The following is an 18,019-nucleotide window of genomic DNA, read 5'->3' on the forward strand; positions in this document are numbered from 1 at the left end:
GGCCTCCTTGCCATTCCGCACTGAGCACTGCCCTGCCCCCAGCTCTGCCCTCTCCCCGTCGAGTGCGGCTTCTAGTGCTACAGAGGGGACACCTGGGGAAGCCTTAGCCCCATGGGCCCCAGCCATATGCAACACAGACCCGCCTTCCTGGCTGGAGATTTCAGCTCCTTCGTTGGCATCTGCACATGGATCCACTTGGGAGCTGGGAAACGCATCGTAACCACGTCAGCACCTCTTAGACTGAAAGGGCTGCAGTCCTTCCGCAGAAGCTGCAGATCCGCTTCAGGGTCTGTTTGCTCACGGGAGCAGAAACCCCCCTGAACTAACCATTCGAGACTGAACACTGCTTGAACCAGACAGCCTTTGGCACTGGCAGCCACGGGATTTCCTGGGCACAGGCTCCCATGGCTGGGCGTGTGCCTCCCCTTAGCCAGACTGGTCACATAATTGGTGCAATGTTAATGTCCAGGCCTGATTGTACACAAAGCCCCAAGCAAACTGGACCTGACTTGCACAGCTGCCCTACAGCTCAGTTCCAGGAGCCTCCAAAGCTGCTACGGCTTCCCTTTGAGTCGGTTTCTTTGGTTTGCGTGATTGCCTGGAGAGGACCCTGGACGTTCTGGGCTTGGCTGGGGACATTTAAACCACTCAGCAGCACAAACCAGTTTGCAGACATCAGGAAGGAGCAGTGAACATTTCAAACCAGCTGCCCCGTCTGACCGGCACCATGTTTCCTCAGTCACCGGCAAGGCTCTATGATCTTATCAGCAGCCCAAGGATGAGCACGTTAATGAGCAGCCAGCCTAGGCCAGGCTGTTTCCAGCATGCTAACCAGCTACTGAGCAGTCACAGCCCATGCTGTGCTCAGCACAGGCCAGCAGCCAAGCACTGGTGCCTCAGTGAATCACCACCCAGCTGCCAGGCAGGGCACTGTGCCAGGCTGTGAACCTCGCTCAGCTGAGCACTCGTGTGCAGGTGGCAGCAGGAGAAGCAGGAGCTGGCCCTGCCCAGGACAGTGTTTCTGTTCCCAAGTCACACGACGGCCTGATAGCTGGGTTAGCCCAGGGACTCCCAGTGCCATGCCAGAGCCATGGTTCAGGAGGGAAGGCAGCCCTGGGAACCACCAGGGTCCATCTCAGCGATGAGCAGCCACAGGCAAATGAGTCCCCTCTTCTCCAGTAGCACTAAGCCTCCCACAGCATTATACGGACTGGCTAGGAGTCGCTCTAGCTGGGTGGCTGGGGGATGGAGAGAGGCAGTGAGAGTAAGGGTCCGTTTCTAAGCAGGACGTTTATCGAAACCCCTCAACTGCCTTATCTGGAGCACTTCTAAGATCAAGGGAGTCCCTCTAGGCAGCTGCTGCCCAGGCCACGCTCCGGACAGGAAACAGTAAATATTTCATAGCAGTTGTTGGCCCAGCCCCACCCAAAAGCCAAACCTGCCTGGCATGTTGAGCCAGTCTGCTCCCTCCCTCCTTCCCCTGTGCACGCTGCTCTGCTGGGCACAGAGCTTTACACAGCCACCGCATCCCCTCGCGGGGACCTGCCTGCTGGGACTGCCAGTGTAATCCAAGCCCTGTCCACCAGCCTCAGCATGGAGAGGCCCAGGACAGAGGCTCAGGCCTGGCCCCCTGCAAGGGCAGTGCACAGACCCCGCTGGGCCTGGGTGTCCCCAGCACCATCGTATCGAGGCCCAGCACTCGCTGGCCCTGACTGTGGGCCTGGGGAATAGGAGTGGCCCCGGGGAATAGGAGTGACCCCTGCTTTGACAACCAAGGCCTTTATGCTGCGGGAACCCAGATTGCTTGTGGGGCCCAGTAGTCCCTATTCTCCCGCCCCACCTTGCTGGAGGGCTCCAGCCGCCTAGGAACCTGCTGAGGAAGCACCGCCCCAGGAAGCACGAGGCTTGGCATTCCCTTCCAAAGACTAACGCCTCCCATGGGATGTGAGCAGCGAGAGAAGGCCCCGAAGCAGCTCCCAGCCACAGCTCTCACCTCAAAGCCTCTTGCGGCACTGGCCCGAGCTATCGGAGAAGTGGCCTGTCCCTCCGGGCCCGGGACGTCCTACAACAGCTGTGCTGCAGCAGCAAAGGGAGACCCTCACAGCGTGGAGACTGGCCTGGCCGCCGGGCGCACTCCTGCCAAGCGAGAACAATGGCTGTACACCTTGCTGTCCTCGCAGCCCAGCCCTGTGACTTCACCCTCCGAGAGCCCGTTCCCCCAGCACAGCCTGGGAGCTGCACAACCAGATTCTTCAACACTGAGCAGGTGTCAGATACTAGACAGACCAATCCTCCCCGCAATGGCCACACAGCCGGGCAACTGGCACACGTGGCCCAGTGTTCAGCAGGAAGTGGAGCCTGGCAGCTCCTCAAGTGCCTTGTGCAGCTGGCATTCGAAGGGCCAAGAAACCCCAGTCTGCAGACCAGCCCTGGGTCTCTTGCTTCAAATCCTTACTTTCAGAAAAAGCTGAGAAGCCACAGTCACAGAACCAGCAGCCGAGGCCAGGCCGAGCTGAAAAGATTCAGAGAGGGAATCGCTCAGTGGGTTGAGCATTGGCCTGGTAAACCCAGGGTTGTGAGTTCAATCCTTGAGGGGGCCATTTAGGGATCTGGGGCAAAAATTGGGGATTGGCCCTGCTTTGAGCAGGGGGTTGGACTAGATACTTCCTGAGGTCCCTTCCAACCCTGAGATTCTAGGATTCACTGCCAGCCAGCCCTGGCGCATGGGGGGCCTGCCGACAGCTAACAGGCTGTCGCAATGGTGCCTCGTTGGGCCCCCACGCCGCACCTGGCCCAGGTGGCTGCGGTGCTTGGGACACGCCGAGTCACAAGCAGCAGCCTCGGTTAGAGAATCAAACGCTGAGGCAAACGTTCCCACAATTCCTCCCCTTGGGTTCCCAGCTGCACCCTGGGAGTCGTCTCCTGCTACTGGCACGCGGGGGACATACCAGGCCAGCCCTGCTGCTCTCAGGCCTTACCTCCTCCTCAGGCTGGATGCCCACGTAATCCTCTCTGACAGAGCAGTAATGTTGGGACCTCTCGCTTCACGGCTGGCGAAGATCACGCGTGGCTCCATTCATTATCCGTCATCCTCTGCTGCCTCGTAAGCTAGGGGTGGAGGTGTTCCTAGGACACTCTCCCGCTCCTCATGCTTAGTTCGGTCACAGTTACCCCTCCCCAAGAGGCCCTGTGCTGCAGCCACCATCCTGCTAGCCAAGGAACGCAGAGGATGCTCCTTAATCCTCACTTTGAAGAGTCTCCATTACATGCCTGGACCACACCAGTAGTTACTGGGTGTATGATTTAGTCTTGTCCAAACATCCAAACGTGACTGAAGGGAAAAGAGCTTTCAGATACCGGAAAGGCACCTGTCACAGAAGTACTGGAACAGCGTCATCCGTGCTGAGCCGGCCGTCATGCCTGAGGGGTACGCTGCCTGCCAGGCCCCCCTCCAAGCCCATGTCAGTACTGGGTGCAAAGTGTTCTGCTTCCTAAAGGGGAAACTCCCCTGAGCCAACCCTGGAAGACTGGGCTTTGTATCTGGAAGACGTGGTTCTGCTGAGGAGCTGACACTACGTAAACAAGATGCTTTCTAAACCCCAGTGACCTCTGGGGGAATTGGGGGGGACGGGGTGGGGGGGTAAATGGGGATTTGTGGATGTTATACATGCATTTGCGTGCACAGAGTTTATATTGGGTGAGAGAGTTATTAAGTGGCTGTGTTAGTACTCGCTTCGTGTGGGGCTGTTATCTGTTATTCTTTGTGTCCTCTCACAGAGGGGGAAAGCGACTTCCCCGAAGACTCAGAGCAGATCGGGGGAGGGATGGGAATAGCCTCCCTTATTGTATTTACTGTTATTTTCTCTCTCCTCTTTTTGCTTTGATAATATTTAAACTTGATCCGCTGTGGAGCTTACCGAGCAGTTTAGAGTGAAACCTCCATCACCCATTTGAAATATTTGCGGTATCAAGATTTAGCTGTCGCGTCTGGTGCCAGCCTCTGCTTCTGTCTGTTGATCTGAGCACTCTGGGGTAGTTGTGGTTACTTCATATTGCTTAATTTATATTAAGAATTAAAGAGACATCAGACTTTGTTTGGAAAGGGGTGACGTCTGCTACTGTCCAAAGGGCTAGGGGCAGGCCTGGCCCATCCCACAGCACCCTCCCAAGGAAGTAGTTTTACTCTCAGCTTTTTTTTAAGAAAAGCAGCCCTAGAACAGAATGCAGCTGGGCCCTTGTCTGAGATCCCTGTGACACTCCAATACTGCCAGCTGCCAAGACAAGTCGCCCAAAGCACTGGGAGGGAGGCACTTACCTTGCTTCGCCAGAAGAAAGCACCTCAGGCATCACCCCTTGTATGCTGAGAGCAGACTGGCCCACTCCTGGGGTAGGAAGCTGGACTGGTTTTGATTTACAGGGTGATGAAGCAGCATATTCCCCCTCTCAGCAGCACAGGATGGCCCCAGTATTCTCTGAGTGCTCTTCCTTCAACACCTGGCTCTCCAGTGGCGCTCAGATGCACATGCAGCCGAGCCTCCCCCACATGAAAGGGAACATTCGCAGCTCGAAACTTGTCATTCCCCATGGCTCAAGCGATTCATCCTTGGAGAAGGGGTGATGGTTGGGCTGGAGTTGAATCCGCATCAGATCTGAAATTAGCGAAGGCAGGTGGAGCTGCTGCCCTTGCTGAGGTACTAGGTTTACTACTTGCTCACACGCAACTGGTTACGGAGTCCGGCTCTAGGGGAGACTATCAGGGAAAACTTAGAACAGAGCAGCTGTCCAGAGGCTTCACAAACTCACTCTCCCGTGAGGGGAGGCCAGGGCAGAAGTAGCTTTATATTCATTTTACAGAGCAGCAATGATTTGCCCAGAGCCTCACCACAAGCCAGCATCAGAGCTGAGAACAGGCCCCTCGGGGTCTCCGTTCCCAGCCACTTGCTCTCACCATGGCCTGTGCTTTGTGAAATGGTTATTTGCCATTCCCCGGAGTCTCCCTTGGGCTTTAGTGAGTCTCTCGTTGCTGGCAGAAATATTCCCTTCCCGCTGCCGGACTGGCACATCTGCATGGCAGATGCGGGTGAGCAATTACGAGGGAACCACCAGCTGCATGACTTTACGGCGGACTTTCAGCCTGTGCTGAGGCCTGGAATTGGCCCCTCCTCCCCAGCTGCAAACACTTGCCAGTCACGCCATCGCTTCGGCACTGGTCTTTGGGCTTCCTGAGTTTTCCAAACCGCTTTCTCCATGCTTGTCTCGTCCACCCCCAGCACTGCCCCTCTTCTCACCTCTCTACCCTGGGGTCTTTGCCGGGACGCCGCCACACTGCCTGCGGCCCTGAAGCAGCGGCTGTCGTCTGTGCCAGTCACCCTGTCCCTCTGCCCCCACCTCCCTGTTTCCCTGCAGCACAGACTAGACCCCTGCACGTTGCCCCATCTACCCACAACCTGCTCCAGCAACGGGGACATCAGCACTTCCACGAGGCAGCTCCCTAGTCTCACTGGCAGCAAAATCCTAGTCAGCCTGAATTTTCCTTTGGCCACTGCTGGTTAGCTCTTGCTCTGGGAACACTGCATACAGTCTGGGCCTCCCAACTTGGTTATTAATCACCTCACACCCTGAGATTTAGTTGGGCAGGACTCCAGCCCTACCAACAGCACTGCCTTTTAATTCCAGGCATAAAGCAGCCCCCCCCCCCCCCCAGCTGTCACCCACCAGAAACAGCAAAGCTCCATTTTCTGCTGCTGTACAATATTTAAAAAAGCAATATTGCACTTTGGCTAGCTACCCAGACAAACAGGAAATGCATATAACAGTGACCCCCAGTGGCCACTGCAGCTGAGCACCGAGAGTGCTTACCAGGGGGCCAGAATAAGCACAAATGTTTTGTCCTCAAGGCAGATGCAAGTAAAGTCAGGATCTGTTTACACGGCCTTTAGAGCTCCATCCTCTGAAGCATCACTCAGCTCTGCCAATACATCTGTCAGTGTTGACATATGCTGGGAAAATACTTGGGACCCTCAATCTAATATGAACTTTGAAGACCCACAACTTGAGATGCTAAGAACATTTCACAGGTGAAGAGTAGCTTCCAACAGAGATACAGCCCAGATCCCTCGATACCACTTTGAGATTGATATGATTTTACCGTGATTAGACAAATCTAATCATTCAGAGTCTGCCACATTCACACACATGTATACACATCTGGCCAAAGGTGTTCCTCAGCAGACTCCATATGGAGTGGGTGGACAGAAAATGCCTTCAGTCTGCTGGAGTCCAGGAACCCCCTGCTGCCTTCTCTCATTTTATCTGGTCTATCCCCTGAGCCTCAATCCCCTGCCAAGGCCAAGGCAGGCTGACTGGGGCTTTGGAGTCTGTCAATACTTAGTGTTGTGAGGAGCTCCCCATAGAATGCGCATTGTCAGACCTGTAGCAGGGGCCGAGTACAACTAGTCAAATGAGTCCCATGCTGGCAATACCTAGCAGCAGCCACCAGGCTGGCGCAGAAAGAGTTCGATACATTGCAGATGGAAACTGATTGACTGAAGCAGCACCAGCAACATCTCAAACCAGACTGGCCCCAAGTTGCTGTCTGCCAATGTAAGGTAATTTCCTACCTTCACACTCCCACCACTACACTGTATTTCTGCCATTCTGGGACCAGGCCCCTTCATGGGGGCTTCAGCTCCTTGGAGATCTCTATACTTGTCGAGACCCTTGCACCCGCCCGACTCACTGTATGCCTCCCCCTTCCTCGGCAACAGATGTGGTGTCACTAACACACAAGGAATTTTGTCTGTAGGGCAGAAAACCAGATGTACATGAGAAATGGCTTCTTCTCTGATCTGTTTTAGGACAGCATTTAATCTTAAATTGAAATAAAAGTGTCTTAAAGCAGCTAGTTTTTGAGGGTATTTTTATTGCTTGAAGTTGGTTTCAGGTCTATTGCTGCTCTGAAACCCTTCAGTGGAGAAACATTGCAATCACTGAAAAAATAAATTGTTTGGTGTGCTAAAATCACGTTTACAATTAACCAAGAAGTGCACAATTCAAGAGAATAGTAACATTTAACCATTGACTTTACAAATAAAATTAAAGGACTACAAAGTTGAATTACTGAATTATTGACAGTAGAGGAACTATTTACAATGTTTACATCCTAACAAAAGGAAAACAACTGAGACATTTCCCCAACAAAATACTCAATTTAAATCCCATGTAACCATAAATCATGATTATTCATGAATCACTGCAGCGCAGGGGGCCTTTAAACCAGGCCCAAGACTAAACAGCATTAAGACAGTTCACTACTCACTGGGCGAGATACAACAGGATTTACTTTCGTGAGCATTTACCTTGGTACAAACAGAAGAGGAATTTAAAATAAACTTTCCTAAAGTGCTCCAATTCTTTTCAGTACAAAAATATAAAACATTGATTGGACACATGGCACAAGTGGAATTCGACAAGTAGCATGCACACACAATGGATAAAGGGCAGCTAACTGTTTCAAAGGTACTGGACTGGCCTTGAAGGGGGGAAGGCTGTTCCCCAGATTTCTCAATGAGCAGGGTTTGCAGCTGCGGCAGAGGTAAAATCTACTGCAAAGGGAGATTTTAAAAATGCTGGGAACTGGGAAGACGACAAAATGCTCCTGCGCTCTCCTGTGGGGAGAATCTACGCAACAAACTGGTGCGTCATTCGCGAGCATTAGCAGAGTCTCAGGGAATTGGGTTCTGCAGGATCAGGTATAAGGATTTATTTTTTTTTACATTATTTTTAAACCCTATTCCAGTCTAATATGCTACTTTGATTCTAGGTATTTTGCCATTTGCTTTAACAAGTGCCATGAATGGACTCAAACAGTCGCCTGCATCTGGCTGCAGGACTTTAAAAACAGAGGACCATTTAGAAAGGCAGAATTGCCACCACTTTACTCGGAATCAGCTGCTTGTCCGGGCACACTCGTAACTGGTATGCAGTGAACACGCATCTCTAGAAATCAGCAACTCTTCCCCCCACACAGGGAAATAGATTCCAAAAGTCAACTTGCTGGTCCGGCTGCACCTACAAGTCACAGCTGGGGAAGTCAGACGCTAAGAAAGCACTTGAGAGTGTCCGAGTGAGCTCAACCTTGAGGAAGCCATTGGAACCCGAAGGCAGGAAACATGAAGGGGCAGCAGTGTGAACTGAGAGAAGAAAGGAAGCAGCCTTTGGATTGGATTTTAAAAGATTGAAGACTACAAGCAACCATAACATTCCAAAGCAACAGTATGAAACACACACACCATCCAGGATGGGAAGGCTGCGACACAAAGTGAAGAACAGCCAAGTAGTTCAAAGGTCATGCTGAAACTCCCACCATACCTCAGGGCAGTAAAGGACCAAAGGGTGAGTTCAGGCAGGAAGGGCAGCATGGAGCTTCTGATTTGTAGCAACAGTATTTAAAAGCAAACATTTGGTAGTGAGCTTCCCCCCCGCCCCCGCTTAAAATAAGTAAGTTCTTCCCTGAAGAGCATTAGAAATATGCCAATTACTCCAGACTTGAACAGCATCTTTAGAATCTAGGCTGCTTCAGGGGAATGGGTTTAAAAACTAGTGCTGGGTGAAATACCACAATGAACTATTTTTTAATGACAAAATTTGTCTTGTGACATTGGAGGAATTTAATGAAATTTCAAGGCCTCTGAACAGGTGAATTTTTTAAAATCACCTTTTCCCCTCAGTTCCACACACGATTTATTTTGCATTTTGGTAGGTGACTGTCACGTTTTGGCTTAGAGCCTTGGAGAGTTACAGATTTTGCACACACTATCATTAAGATAGCGCATCATTCGCTAATTCACGGTCATGCCTCTTCAGGCCGGTCACCGCACAGAAAAATCACATCAATGCCTAGCTTGGCACTTAAAAAACCCAAACAAAGCTGAGTTTGACTCGAGACCAAGAGTCAAAGGGGTCCAGTCACCACACCAGATAAATGCAACCTCCACAAATGCTAGCAGCGGTGAGAGGTGTGCATTGAGGCAGATGCTGACTCTTAAGGTAGCTCCTCAGTTGTGGATTGAAGGCCCCATCTGGGAAGGAGCCCTCGGGATGGCGCCCAAGAGGCACCACGTCTGCTCACGTGTAGCTACAATCACTTCCTGGGAACAACACTGATAAAGCAGCTGTTTAAAACTTGGGTTATGTTTCTGATGAGTTCTCATTACAGACCTGGCAGTTTCAGGTGTCACTCTTCTACATCTGAGAGGATTTATTGCAGGGAGGGGTGAGGACAGCAGCAGCTACATAAGCCTTGTGGGCCCATACACTATTTATCTCCCACAATGTTAGAATGACAAAAATAAAACAAAGTAATTGTTTCGGAAAATTGGTTTAAAGGCCCCATCCCTGACCTGGGACCGTGGACATAAGCGTAGCTCTGTGCTAAAAGCTCCTGAACCCCGGGGTTCTAAGGGAATGGCCGAATAGAGTTTCGGCTTGGAATGGAGAGAATACAGCAGCCCTGCACTCCTGCTGCTTTGATGTACATTTACACAAGGAAATGTGTGTGTCTCTATTACACAGGACTGGAACTGCAGCATCAGCTGATCAAATACAGCAATCAACCCTTACTGGGCGACTCGGTGGGCCCTCGTGCAGGTTAGATCAGAACTCATCTTACTCTAAGGAGAGAAGAAATTCCAGCCCAGCAGCTAAGAGAGGGTGAAGAAGAGAGACTGTCAAATGAAGACAGAGCCACAAACTCATCATGGTCCCATGTCCTGACCACTAATAAGGGGACACATTGGGTCACAGTAACGCAATATCACGATGCCAGCATCAGGCTGTCTCTTGGTGTGACCTTTCAGCTCTTTGCACCTCGGCTCCATAACCAACCGCACGAGCTCGGCAAGGCTGCAGATCAGCAGGCAGCACTGCGACACCGCCGCCAAAGGGGCCTGATTTAGAAACAACGTGTCTCAAAACAGAAAAATATTCAATAGGAGCTTCTAGAGGGCACTTCTCTGGAGATAAACCACATGACGTGGGGCCGGATTCTCGTCTCGCTTACACCAGGGTAACGCCACCGACTTCAGTGGCGTTGCTCCCGATTTTCACCAGGGATGAGCATTAAGCCAGCAACGTCCAAGGCAGCACCGCAGGAGAGGGCACTTGCCCAGCACAGCAGGCACAGGCCACTTGGCTTCCAAATTTCTGTCTTTCTCCCTCACTGGTCACAGATTTCCAGGATATTTGAGTCTCCCAGTTACAGCTGAGCTTGCTTGGGGCAATAATCCTGCTTACACCATTTAGCCACTTTGAAACCAAGACTGTATTCTGCAGCAAATACTTTTGACAATTTATAAAACCTCCTGGGCTTCCCTCATTGAACAGTCGAAAATACTTGGGCTGAACTGAAGTTACTGACATGCAGCACACGTGCTCTGCCCGTTCAGAGGGAACAGTTTATTTAAAGCAGAAATAACTCGCTTTCCTCTCAGGCTGGAATAAAGCAGCATATCCAAATGCTTCTGGTTGGGAAACTGCCCTAACTTGTGCTGAAATGATTTTAGCCAGGATTTTGTGCGCCAAATCTACTGCAATCGTATTTTGGGAAGCATTTCCCCAAACTTGCTAAGGTTGAGAAAGACCGGTTTCCCTTCCTAAGGCATCATCCCCACAGAACAATCCCTTTTGGTGCACATCATTGTACACAGTATATTTGACCAGACACGTCCATGTACTAGGTTACATGTTAATTAGATGTAGTGCATATTCAAGAACTGAGACACACACTGGAGTTCTGTAATACGCTGAATGATTTCCCGAAATGCACACTGCCCTTTGAGCAGAATGGTGTTAACTTTGTCAACATTCCAAAATTCACTAAACCCGACCCATCCAATAAGAGGAGATGTCAAAGCAGCTGTAAGATGATTTAGTTAATGGTAAATTATTCTAAATATTCCTTATTCCCTTCATTCTTGACACAGTGCTGCAGAGCACTCTCTGCAGTAACAGCAGCTTTGTTACATTCCAGTCCTTGGTGTGATGTCCACTGAGGCGGCAGACAGATAAAGATCCAGAAGACAAGAGGTTAGACAGCACAGTAACCAACTGCATGCTGAACCAGCTCTTTATGGTCAGCATCTTCAGCTGGAATAAAACCCCAGTCTCAAAGTTAATTTTGAACCAACACATGGTTTTTGCCTTGGGAATTTTTACACACTCACAGACATGGAGATGGTTGTCTACTTGTTGTGTCTTTAAGGAGCCTTTCCCGAAGATGGACATCAGACCTAGTGCAAGTGATTGCCAGGGAATACTCTCCTAGCTCAATTCTTCATTACCACGTTAGAGAGTTTATACATGTCCAACCCTTTGCTGTCACAACTAGGGGGAGCTTTTTGGCTCTTGGATTTTTTGAATGTTAAGAGGTTTACAGTCCCTCTTACATTTTGCGTGTGCAGTAAGCACACGTTCTGCTGAACTCAGTAAAAGGTACAAGATGCTATTCCTTTCATGTGAGTGGGTAGCTCTCCTCTGTCACGCTGGTTGTGAGAAGACTGGCTTGCTGTCCAGCTAGCTATTAAAACAAAATGAATAATCCATTACACTGATCACTGCTCTGTAAAGACAGAATTAAACTTCTCAGCCATTTGAGGGCCTATTCTTAAAACTTGTACATAAAAATCTGAGAGGCCCAACATCAACTAAAACTGACTTACTTTACAAGATAAAAGATCTACCAAGAGCTACTGCAAATTCACCAAAGAGAGCAAATTACAGTAGATGGCAACATTTTAACAGGCTTTGAATTTATACACCTAAGCCATATAAAAGTCAATACTTTCCCATGCTTGGAAAAGTTAAAAGAAAGTGTGTTACTATGGTGAATTCATTCTCAGCTGTCAGTAGAGAAGCCAACCAAGCAACACTGAAATCCTGCTCCACTGCGTCAGTGGTGGAAGGACATCCACGATGCTGACCTTCTGTTCTTTGAAACGGCATGGCACAAGGACCTTCTTGAACAGGAAACACTTAGAAAAAAATGACATCTTCCTTGCAGGTATCGTCTTCAGCATTTATCAGGGCTGTCGGAGAGGCCACCAATGTGTGGACGTGAACATTGTTGGGCTTGAATGGATTCACTGCTTCGGGCTGGCTGTCAGCTGGGCTGTAACTCTCTGTGGGAGAAAGAGGGAGAGGAAAGACTCACCATAGTACACAAGAATGTCTCAGCACAGAGTGGCCTCTCACTGCTCTTTGGTAAAACTTACCTGGCTGGAACGCAATGCTCTGGCTGTTCAGGAGGACCGGGCTCGCTGACCGTCTGTTCTTCAGTGCACCCTCATCTTTCCCAACAAGCTTAGGTGTAAGCAGCTGTTTCAGGTCAACAGATGCTGAAAAGAAAAAAAGTTGCTTTACACATCAGTACTTCATCCTGGGAGCATTTTGCCGACTCCACTGTTTCAGCCCGGGCTCAGACACCTAATACGCACTCCCCACTCCTCACACACCCAAAGGGCTGGTACTAATAAACTTAATTTACCTCTTCAACTGCTCAGACCATGAGCATTCACCCTCTCTCTCCCGCACCCAGCACCTTCCATTTAGTTACACAGAGACACCCCAACTCCCAAGTGGCCCCCCTAGGACAACTGAAGATTTTAATCCAGTTTTATGATGGTCTGGTATAGTCAAGACACGCAGAACCAAAATGGCTATTGCCACTCTCCACACTAGAAAGGTCACCACAGATCTACCCATGCTCCTTACCTGCAATGCAGCTGCAGTAGTGAGAAAACACAGCAGCTCTGATGGGACACTTTGCCAATGTTTTTATTCCAGAAACAAAAGCAATCAATGGGAATTAAATCACTCTAGTCCAAAAGGCCTCCACATCCCAGTGCCCATCCCTTACCTAGCAACCTACAAGCCAAATGAGACACAAAGTTCTGAACTATGTGCCCTTGGTGCAGAAAGTCTTAGTACGTTTTATTCTCAGCTCTACACCCATGAACAGACGATCCCATTAGCGCTGATGAGAATGGACCCAAGAGGTTTGGGTTTCACACCTTGCTCATAAGCTGATGAAAAACTACTAAGTACATTTCCACTGTGCACATCTGTAGCAGGATGGTCACCATACTCTGGCCCTGAAGGGGTTAAAACAGCCATGGGAGAGGGCTGCCTGGGGGAGCCAATAGTAAAAGCAGCCCTGGAGAGGGCTGCAGCTGGGAAAAGCTAGGCTGACTGGGGGAAGCAGCCACAGCTGGGGGCACGCCCCAAGCAGGGCACAGCTGGCTCTTATAAGAGGGCTGTGGGCCAGAAGCTGGAGGAGTCTCACTCTAGCCCTGGAGTGGGAAGGGCTAGCTGCTGGGAGCAAGGTACGGAAGCAGAGCGGTGCTGGGGAAGGGCAAAGGGAGCTGGGGAGCTCCAGCCTGGTAAACCCCCAGGCTGCAGGCCTTGCTAAAGGCCAAGAAAGGTACTGGGACTGCAGAGGGGCAGCTTGGGAATAGGCACTGGAGTCAGGGAGGAACACAGATCCCAGCAGCAGGCGAGACACCGGCCTGCAGAGGGTGCTCCAAGGCTGGAAAGAGCTAATTCCCTAGACGACCACCAGGAGGTGCCGTGCTGGTGAGTCGTCGCTTTGCTACAGTTATATTGTTCATTTTGTAATATGCAAGGTTTGCCGTTAGAATGGATGCCTCACAAGTCCTTTTGAAAGGGGAACTGGAGCAGTGCTGAGGAATACGGCAAGGGAGCTGGGGAGCTCCAGCCTGGTAAAACCCTAGGCTGAGGCCTTGATGAAGGCCTATGAAAAGGTACTGGGGCTGCAGAGGGGCATCCTGGGAATAGACAGAGGCAGCTGGTCCTAACCCCCTTCCAACGATGAGTGGCCATTGAACTGCAGTCTGCCCCAGTGAGCGGGGGCTAGATGATGACTGGCAGTAGCCACTGAGGCAAGGTGGCTTTAGAGGGTTGGGGGTTCCCCAGGGAGGGGAGACCCAGAGCGTGGGGGTACTGCTGGGGCAGAACCCCAGGGTAAAGGGCACCAGAGTCCAGGAGGGACACGGATGCCAGCAGCAGGCGAGACACCGGCCTGCAGAGGGTGCTCCGAAGGCTGGAAAGAGTTAATTCCCAAGATGGCCAGCAGGAGGCGCTGTGCCGGTGAGTCACCATGTCGCTACAACGCCACTGTGTAAAAGCAATTTACAAAAATCAAGTTGGGGAATTGTACTACTCCAGCTTTGTTTTCTCTGTTGCCATCACTTGGTTCAGAGGTAAGGGGATACGAGGTTACCGTTAGGTGCTGGAAATAAGCCAACTCATGTTATGAAAATAAAGTTAAGTTTAAACACCAGTACTATAGGAGAGCACGGGTGGAAGATGCCTCCCCAATGCACCTGGAGAAGCCTGACACTATCCACGCTACATAAACATGGACCTGTCAGATGTGTAAACTTGCCAGGACAATCTGGCATGGAACTAAAGATATTTATATAAAACTCAAAACTAAAGGCTAGAAATAAAGTGCTTTCAAGTGGCTGGAAAACTGTGGGTTTTGCATTGTCTGTCATTATCAAAGGCCACTATTTTAGTAACCAGCTCTTAGAAGCAGAAATTACATCATGGCATCGTGACTGCATTTGTCGTCCCTTCTATTCCTGACAGAATTAGCTCTTTTTAGCTCTGCAATACATGCAGCACCCTTGTTCTGGCCTGGAGATTCATGTTCACAGGGTGAGAAACGTTGGCAGATTACTGCCTTTCAGATTCCAGGGGAGAACATGGCTAGGTATTAGAACCAGCAGCTTTGTGCTAGGAAGTGCACATCTTCCCCTTTGGGATTTTCAGAATGGCCTTCGCAAGTGAGAAATCTTCCTGGACAAGCCATTGCCCGCAGGGAGGTGGGGGAAAGCCAGTTCTCTCTCACGCCAGGGTACCCAACAATGGCGAGGAGGAGAGGCTCAGAATATTCCATACACCACCATGAGGATAAGAGATACTGCTCAGCATTCACAAAACAAGCTAGGATTCGGGGTGAGAGTCATTCAGATGTGTTTAAATATGTATGCCCAAAGCAGAGTTGGATGCTCTATTTGAGAACCCCCCGCCCCAAATTCCCAGTGTTAGCAGCCGAGGACAGGGTCAGGGAGACATAGGATTAAATCAGCCTTAAGTTCCATGCTGGTTTACTTAGGACATTCAATTTTCAGCTACATTTCCACCCCAAGAAGGGTCCTAGTGCTTTCTGTGGCTTATGAATTCCTGTGAGGGGTTGTTTGGCTGGATGGAGGTGGCCAGAGATTTGCTCCATATGGTGTTGTGTGCATCTGTGATTTCAGCAGAGCTCAGAGATCCTCTTAATGCACTCACCTGAGCTGTCTGTCCTGTGCGATGCTTTGCTCTTCCCCCCCTTTTCTTTGCTTCCTTTCGTGAAGGTGGCAAGCTTGGTGGGGATTTGCTGCTGAACTGCAGCCTGTTTCTGTATCTGGTTGGTTGCACTCAGCAGGTGGATTGGCACTTCGTTCTTCATTGCAAGAACTGGACGATTCTCCAATATGGCACTGTCCCTGCGAACCAGCTCTGGCCGCTCCACATAATCCACTCCCGAGACACTAGCCCTCCCAAAGGGCTTCAAGTGTTGCACAGACCCTTCTACCCCTTCTCCATTGAAACTGATGGAATGATTCAGTATTTGACTCTACAAGAGAAAAGAATTGTGTTACATGAAGCTGATACCTCATATCCCCCAAGGACTGAGGAGAGGAGGAAACAAAAGACAACCCCCAAAATATACACACGCCTTCCTGTGGCCAACACCGGGACCCTCCCTTGTGCTACCGAACAAAAGCAGCAGCAAGAAAAAAACTCAGTCCGCATAAGTCTTGGCAAACTAAAGAAAAATATCTTGGCAGCTTTGGACCTTGATTAATACCATCCCTGGCAGAGGGCTTTGGAAGGGACCACCGGCTGACAACAAAGAACAAATAGGGCAGACAGTAAAAAAAAAAAAAAAAAAAAAAAAAAGCAAACAAGCCCAGCAGATTAGGCTGTGGGCCAGCAAGTGGGGCAGTGACATGAGAGCAGAGGCCTGCACTACGCGTGGGGAAGTACAGCACACACCTGTTACAATCAGGCTAAGAACCTCACCCACGCCCACAGACAGCGAGCAGGTGCCTGCTCTGGGCTCAAAGAGGCATTTAAAACAAAATGGCGTTTTAAGGCTTTAAGAAGTGGCTGAGCTGAGCTACTACCACCTGCAGCTCTGCCCGGGGTGTCCCGGCCTCTTGTACTTCTACATGGCAAGGAAGCTTGGTCACCTATCTCACAGCCCCGCCTGCTGTGGCTGGATTCCTCTCCCTGGAGAGGGACTGAACCAGTGGAGCTGGGGGCAGCCAGAGGCAGAAGGTCACACTTTGGAGGGGGAGCATGTTTTTCGAATTTAAATGCACAGAATTCAGGAAAATTACAGCATGTCACCACTAAACCCCTCTGGTGCAATCATCTCCAGGGCAGAGTACAGTGCCTTTGTTTAGCAAACCCTATTGCAGCAACAGGACCCAAATGCAATTTCCTCAACTTCTCTCACATGCTCGGCAGAACACTTGGGCAAGTTGCCAGGCTGAATCAGAACAAGACTATCTACCCCGCTGCCCTGTCTCCAAGAGTGGCCAGTACCTGCTTCTTCAGAGAAAGGTGCAATGAAACCCTGCAAGAGGCAGTTATGGGATAACTTTCCCCAGGGAACGTCACAGCATTAAGATGTAGCAACTACTGTAAAGGAGGGAGACTTCCATTTAGAAGTCTATGTGAAGGTGGCAGTTAGAAATCAAGCATCCAGCTGCAAGCAACTCAGTCCTTACCTGTCCCACTTCTGGGGAGAACGTGCCCGACACCGTGTTCTGTTTTTTCAGCTTCTTTAGCTGCTCCACACGCTCTCTCTCTTTCTCAACTGCTCTCTGCGCTTCCCGTAGCCTCTCCAGGTCATGCTGATAGGCCTCTCGCTGTCTCTCCAGCTCTTCCCTCTCCTGGTTCAGGCGATCTTTCAGCTGCCGAGTCTCCTCTTCTCGCTCCTGCAACCGTGCCTCTATACTTTCAAACTCCCTCTGCTGCCGGTCCCTCTCCCGTTCCCAACGCTGCTGTTCCACCTTCAGCTGGTTCTGAAGCTTCTGCACATTGGCCAGTTCTTCTCTCTGCTTCTCAAAGTTGCGTTGCTTTTCCTGCTCTAGCAGCAGGTTCCCGCGCGTGGACTGTAGCCGGTACTGCTTCTCCCGATCTATGATGGTAGCTCGCTGGATTTCAATGTAGCTGTCCTGCTGTGATATCACTGCCTGGAAAAAACAACACAACACATGGGCTTGAAAAATACAGGAGAAGCGAGGTCAGAGACTACATTGTCTACCAGTGTATAAATCTCAGAAGATAAAGAGACCTATTAGGTTACCCAGCCCATTCCCCTCAGCACAAGAGGGCTGAATTCCCACTTGGAACCTGTGGTTGCCATTAACCTGGTATTACATGTGACCTTGAGCCAAAAAACCTAACTTGCATCATTCAAAATGACGCATCTTTTGAACCTAATTATCAGTCTGTATCTGACAGGATTATCTATACACATCCACATAGACGTGGTGTGCGTATTCTATAGAGTCATTGTGGGAAGCACAGTGTATCTCAGCAGTGGAGCTCAGAGAGGTAGAAAGAAGGGAGCTAGTTAGATCAGAAGGAGCGAAGGATTTCATTCTGTAAAGGCACAGGGGGCTAGGCTTCCTCTGAAATACTGGGGATAGTATTGGTTACTCTGGCACCCAAGTCTCAGACAAATCCTGCAGCCTCCCCAGCCTACGCATGAACTTTGTTGTTTCCAGTGCTGTATTAAATTACCATTACTACCTACATTTCTGCAGACTGATTAGTTCAGCTTTAAACGAATCTCTTGGATAGCAGCGTTTTACCTGAAGGCTGAGGAGCAACTGTGACAGCCTCTGTATCCGTTGGACAAGCTGAGGAAAGAGAAAGG

The 18,019-nt window shown here is 50.2% G+C and overlaps 1 protein-coding gene across 3 annotated transcripts in view; it reads right to left on the reverse strand.

The window, feature by feature from the left end:
- Positions 1–6,916: 6,916 nt before the first annotated feature.
- Positions 6,917–18,019, reverse strand: part of ARHGEF18 (Rho/Rac guanine nucleotide exchange factor 18) — an 85,343-nt gene continuing 74,240 nt past the window's right edge. For all 3 annotated transcript variants that reach the window (XM_074939740.1, XM_074939742.1, XM_074939741.1), the window contains 5 exons: positions 17,955–18,002; positions 16,863–17,330; positions 15,373–15,700; positions 12,270–12,392; positions 6,917–12,176 (listed from right to left, as the gene is read on the reverse strand). In XM_074939740.1, coding sequence (XP_074795841.1) covers positions 12,031–12,176; positions 12,270–12,392; positions 15,373–15,700; positions 16,863–17,330; positions 17,955–18,002 — 1,113 coding nt within the window. In that variant the 3' untranslated portion in view covers positions 6,917–12,030. The remainder of the gene's footprint in view (positions 12,177–12,269; positions 12,393–15,372; positions 15,701–16,862; positions 17,331–17,954; positions 18,003–18,019) is intronic.

This window comes from Natator depressus, chromosome 25 (genome assembly GCF_965152275.1).
Source record: "Natator depressus isolate rNatDep1 chromosome 25, rNatDep2.hap1, whole genome shotgun sequence".
Classification (NCBI taxonomy): Eukaryota; Metazoa; Chordata; order Testudines; family Cheloniidae; genus Natator; species Natator depressus.